The following is a 5000-nucleotide window of genomic DNA, read 5'->3' as shown; positions in this document are numbered from 1 at the left end:
GCCTGGGACCAGCTCAGGTTTCTCTAGAAGTTGTTGGAATAGGCGAGCTAGGCTAGAGTGGACAGACCTGAAGTGTTTCCACCAGAAATTGTGGATGTTGTCAACACCCGGTGCGGCCCAGTTGTTCGTGGACTTCAAAACCCATTCTACGTCCGCCACATCTATTTGAATTTCTCGCATCATCTCTACCCTCGACTGATCCTCAATCTCACGCAGCCAATCAGCACCCTCATCGTGCTCCATATCCCCTTCCAGAAGCCCTCCATTGCCTCCCGTGTGGGCGGTGGGCCTGCAGTGTTCACTTTCCCCTCCAGATTGCGAAAAAATTCCTTTTGGTTAGCGTAATATAGACGGTTGTTCTTGTACCTCTTAGTTCTTTCATTATAGCGCCTCAATCTTGATCCTAAGGCCTTTATTTTTTGTTTTAGGTTATCTGCAGTTACCTTGATCTTACTACGGAAGTCATCCGCCGTGAATCTGAGTTTACACTCTCTGGCTATCACCCCCACGGACCTCAAGACTTTTCTGGACGGCTGCTGCGTGGAAAGGTAAGTTTGTATAATACCCAGTTTACCCCTGTGTCGATTAATATTTCTTTCTAGGCGCTTCTTCCATGGTGGATCGCCACTGGGTCGTTCTGGGTTGTTAGATGTTGTTTTACCCTGAAGTTCAGCAACAGTAATAGCACCGGTATAGACCAATTCCACCACCTCTATTAAAGTGTCGTCCCTCCTCAAAAGTTCAGACAAAATATTATCTACTGCTCTAACGTCTTCAATGAGCTTTTTATTTGGTTTAAGTCGTGGTATTTTTTGTCTGCTTTTTGGATCCATTCCACTGAACTTAATCAGGTTTCTGTTGAAAATTGTTCTAATCTGATCCTGAGGGTCAGTGTCTTCTCCCCGCACATTTTCGTTGTCCTCTGTGGTTTCCTGTTCTTCATGATGGTCGCATACTGATGGGATCTCGGTATTATCTTCTCTCAAAATTCTGTCCGGCCAGCACGTTCTTTCTATCATCCTAAGTTCAGTCCTCGGTAGTTTTTCTTCGTCTAATATCCAACGCACTCTGTTTGCTATGTGTTGGGCGTATGTTCTTCTATCCGGTCTCATGTTGTTCCATATTTCATTCAGAGTACGCATATAGGTCTTTCCTCTGCCGCCTACTATCCTCATAGCTATAAAGTGTGCGCGTATTGCAGTCGAGTTGTCGACGTGTGTCCAGCGCATACGCCTGTCCTGGTGCGTTTGTTGTTGTTGGCTAGTGGTGGGACGATCCAAAGATACGGCCAAACCATCTTCACCTTCACTTGTTTGAGCAGGACGTTGCCTTACGGTACCAGAACGGAGGTAGGCGCCGCTCACCCCACCTGATCCTCCGTCGAGCTGATCCTCTGGACGGTTCCGAAGGGAGCCAGCCCGCAGCTCCCCGCCGCCCTGAGTATTACTATGACTTGCGAGAGCATTTCTAATTCCACACACGATCCAGGTTGCTATCCTAGATCGGTGGTCGACTAGGGTACGCGTGGTCGTCACTCCCCGAAAGCCGAAGCTCCTCCTGCGTATTATATATATATATATATATATATAAATATATATATATATATATATATATATATATATATATATATATATATATATATATATATATATATATATATATATATATATATTTAATATGCAGGGGTGGCTTCGGCCTTCGGGGGGTGAATATAATATGCAGGGGTGGCTTCGGCCTTCGGGGGGTGACGTCCCCGCATACCCGAGTTCTCCAGGCCCAAAGGTTGGCTCCCTAAGGCACTGAGAAGAAGTAGCTCCTATGACGAGAAGTAAAACTCAACAGGGCGGTGAGGGGCTACGGGCTGGTCCCTCTCGGAGCCGTCCAGAGGCACAGCTCGATGGGGGAGACTGTGGTGCGAGCGGCGCAGCCCCCCGAGATGGCACCGCAAGATCCAGGCTTGAAATGGAAGGATTCCTAGACTTGGACGAGATAGAGTCTCGTCCCGTCCAGGAGCCAAAACGAGACGGAAGAGCGCGATGGACTGAGGACGAAAATGTTTTAATTATGCGCGCTCATTTTATAGCGAAGACCCTAGAGCAGATGTCAGAAAGAACATATAGACAACTTCTGACTGAAACATGGAATGATATCAAGCCAGGAAAACAGCTTTACACGAATCTGCTGGCTAATCGAGTGAGATACCTGCTTGAAAATGAAAAGCTTTCAAGTGTCGAACTAGCAGCGATTGAACAGAGCATATGGCCACAGACAGCGCCACCAGCAGAAGAGCATGAACAAGAGCTCAACCAACTGGAAGAACTGCAAGAAGAGCAACAGAAAGAGGACCAGGACGACCCACAAACCAGAAAAATGAAGCGAATCTTCGGCCGAAATACACTACTATACAGTGGTATAAATCCTGAAGCTCGGCTGAAGATTCCTAGGATGAAGGGATCGCGCATCATGCTGGAGAAGGTGAGGATGGTAGATGCAATTATTAAATCTCACATCTCAAGCGCGACAACATTGAGAGATATAGTGGACCTGGTATACACGGGAGCGGCCACTGTATGTGAGGGGATGGGAAAGTGTCTAACGGAACCACACAGAAAACCAAAGAAAGAGCAGCCCCCATGGAGAGCCCGCCTGGAAAGAAAAGTATTAAAGATTAGGAAAAACATCGGATTACTACATTCTTACCTGAACACCGAGGTCGTATCCAACAAAGTCCATAAGGCAGTCCGTAGGATAGCCTCTGAGGTCCGTATAAACCTTAAAGCTTCTGACTCCCGGATGAAGCTTGAAACCCTCAATGATCACCTGAAACAAAAAATAAAAGCTCTAGGTAACTGTATAAAACGCTACACTGAAAGTAAAATGAGGTACGAGAATAATCAGCTGTACTATAAAAATCAAAAGCAATTCTTTAGAAACCTGGAAAACAACAACAATAGTGATCAGGAACCTCCCAAAACAAAGGACATGTACACCTACTGGCAGGCAATATGGGGTAACAACAAGCAACACGACGATACGGCTCGTTGGATCAGGGAGTCGGAGGCTGAAAGCTCCAGGTACAACATGGAAGAGATTGAGATCACCAAACTGGATATTGAACAGGTGCTAAAAAAAACAAACAACTGGGCGGCACCCGGACCGGACAAGATCCAGAATTATTGGTGGAAGCACTTCCCGAGCACCCATCAAACCCTTGCTACCCTTTTTCAGAGAGCACTGACCAACCCAACTGTCATCCCTGGTTTCTTCACATTGGGCACCACCATAATGTTGCCAAAGGGAAACACAACATCTGACCCAAAGAATTTCAGACCAATAACATGCCTGCCCACCATATATAAACTACTAACTGGTACCATCACAAAATATATATGTGAAGAAAGAAAACATCTTGGCACGCGAGCAGAATGGCTGCTGTAGGGACGCAAAAGGATGCAAGGAGCTTCTTGTAGTCGACCAAATCATCACCGGGCAGGCGAAGGGTAAACTTCGTAATATATCTATAGCCTGGGTCGATTATAGGAAAGCGTTTGACTCAGTGCCCCACACCTGGCTGCTGAAAACATTGAGATTGTACGGAATATCAGATAAGGTGATCAATCTGCTTGAACATCTCATGAGCGCCCGATGTACCACATTATTGATCGATAATAGAGGTGAAAGCAGCATGTCAAAGGAGATAGCCATCAAATGCGGAATTTTCCAGGGAGATACTTTGAGCCCCCTCTGGTTTTGCCTGGCTCTGAATCTCCTAAGTAAACTTCTCAACAAAAGCAAATACGGATATATCATCAACAAGACCAGAAACTGCAAAATAAACCACCAATTATACATGGATGATCTCAAACTCTTTGCAGCCAATAGAGAAGAGATGAGAAGGTTACTGGAAATAGTGTCATCCTTCAGCCAGACGATCGGCATGGAGATGGGACTGGACAAATGCGCGGTCCTGGATGTGAAGAGGGGCAGGGTTGCCGAGGGTTCGAAGATTAAGCTGTGAAACGAGTCGAAAATATCATGTCTAGGGCCTCAAGAAACTTACAAATATCTCGGCATTCAACAAGCCCTTGACATAAAAACGCCTGAAGTGAAAGATAATTTCAAGACTAAATACTTTGCCAGGCTAAGGAGTCTTCTTAAAGCTAAGCTCAATTCGAAGGCACTATTTACAGCTATTAATATATGGGTCTTACCCTGCATTACTTACTCATTTGGAGTAGTACGCTGGACAGCCGCAGAACTGCAAGCAATAGACATCCAAACCAGAAAGCTCCTCACTAGGTATGGAATACATCACCCCCATTCCTCAGTGAATAGATTGTACATCAGCAGACATGAAGGTGGCAGAGGGCTCCAAAATATCCTCATAACACACAACAAAATTGTTTCACAGATGAGAGATTACTTCAGATCAAGAAACTTACCGCTTTTTAAGATCGTGTGCCAAGCAGATGAGTACTCAGCCTTGCAGCTGGCAAAATCCTCGGTGAATCTCAGGGAACAATCATTGGAACAGCTTTCGGAGGAGTGGCACAGCAAAGCCCTCCATGGCAGATATCCTGGAAATTTAAAATCTGATAACATAATAAAAAATGAGTCATTAACTTACCTGAAAGCAGGATACCTACACCCTGAAACCGAAGGAAGGCTTATAGCAATCCAGGACCAGGTAGTACCAACAAGAGCCTATATAAAGAGAATAACTGGCCGCAACATACCCTCCGACCTATGCAGACGGTGCTCCAGAGCCCTGGAAACAATTCAGCACATCACATCCTCGTGCCCTATACTGGCCCCAAAAGATTATATGGAACGCCACAACGCCATGGCCAGAGTGTACCACAGGGAAATCGCGACGAAAACAGGTCTACTGCAAAGTAATGACGGTTTTTATAGTTACCAACCACGAGATGTGCTGGAGAATGACATCTTTAAGCTGTACTGGGACACTGAATAAAACCGAAAAGTCTGTACAGATAATA

General features: G+C 45.6%; 2 protein-coding genes across 2 annotated transcripts in view; one reads left to right on the top strand and one right to left on the bottom strand.

The window, feature by feature from the left end:
* LOC123673363 overlaps positions 1-1465 on the bottom strand; it is a 3538-nt gene extending 2073 nt beyond the window's left edge. The window contains exons 1-3 of the mRNA XM_045607849.1: positions 1365-1465; positions 367-1308; positions 1-289 (exon numbers count right to left, since the gene is read on the bottom strand). The exon at positions 1-289 is cut by the window's left edge and continues 334 nt beyond it. Of these exons, the coding sequence (XP_045463805.1) occupies positions 1-289; positions 367-1308; positions 1365-1465 (1332 nt within the window). The remainder of the gene's footprint in view (positions 290-366; positions 1309-1364) is intronic.
* Positions 1466-1962: 497 nt separating this feature from the next.
* Positions 1963-5000, top strand: part of LOC123673362 — a 3311-nt gene continuing 273 nt past the window's right edge. The window contains exons 1-4 of the mRNA XM_045607848.1: positions 1963-3434; positions 3541-3998; positions 4044-4930; positions 4995-5000. The exon at positions 4995-5000 is cut by the window's right edge and continues 273 nt beyond it. Of these exons, the coding sequence (XP_045463804.1) occupies positions 1963-3434; positions 3541-3998; positions 4044-4930; positions 4995-5000 (2823 nt within the window). The remainder of the gene's footprint in view (positions 3435-3540; positions 3999-4043; positions 4931-4994) is intronic.

This window comes from Harmonia axyridis, chromosome 2 (assembly GCF_914767665.1).
Source record: "Harmonia axyridis chromosome 2, icHarAxyr1.1, whole genome shotgun sequence".
NCBI lineage: Eukaryota > Metazoa > Arthropoda > Insecta > Coleoptera > Coccinellidae > Harmonia > Harmonia axyridis.
Note: the sequence above shows the minus strand (reverse complement) of the source record. Positions and strands in the feature narration are given on the sequence as shown.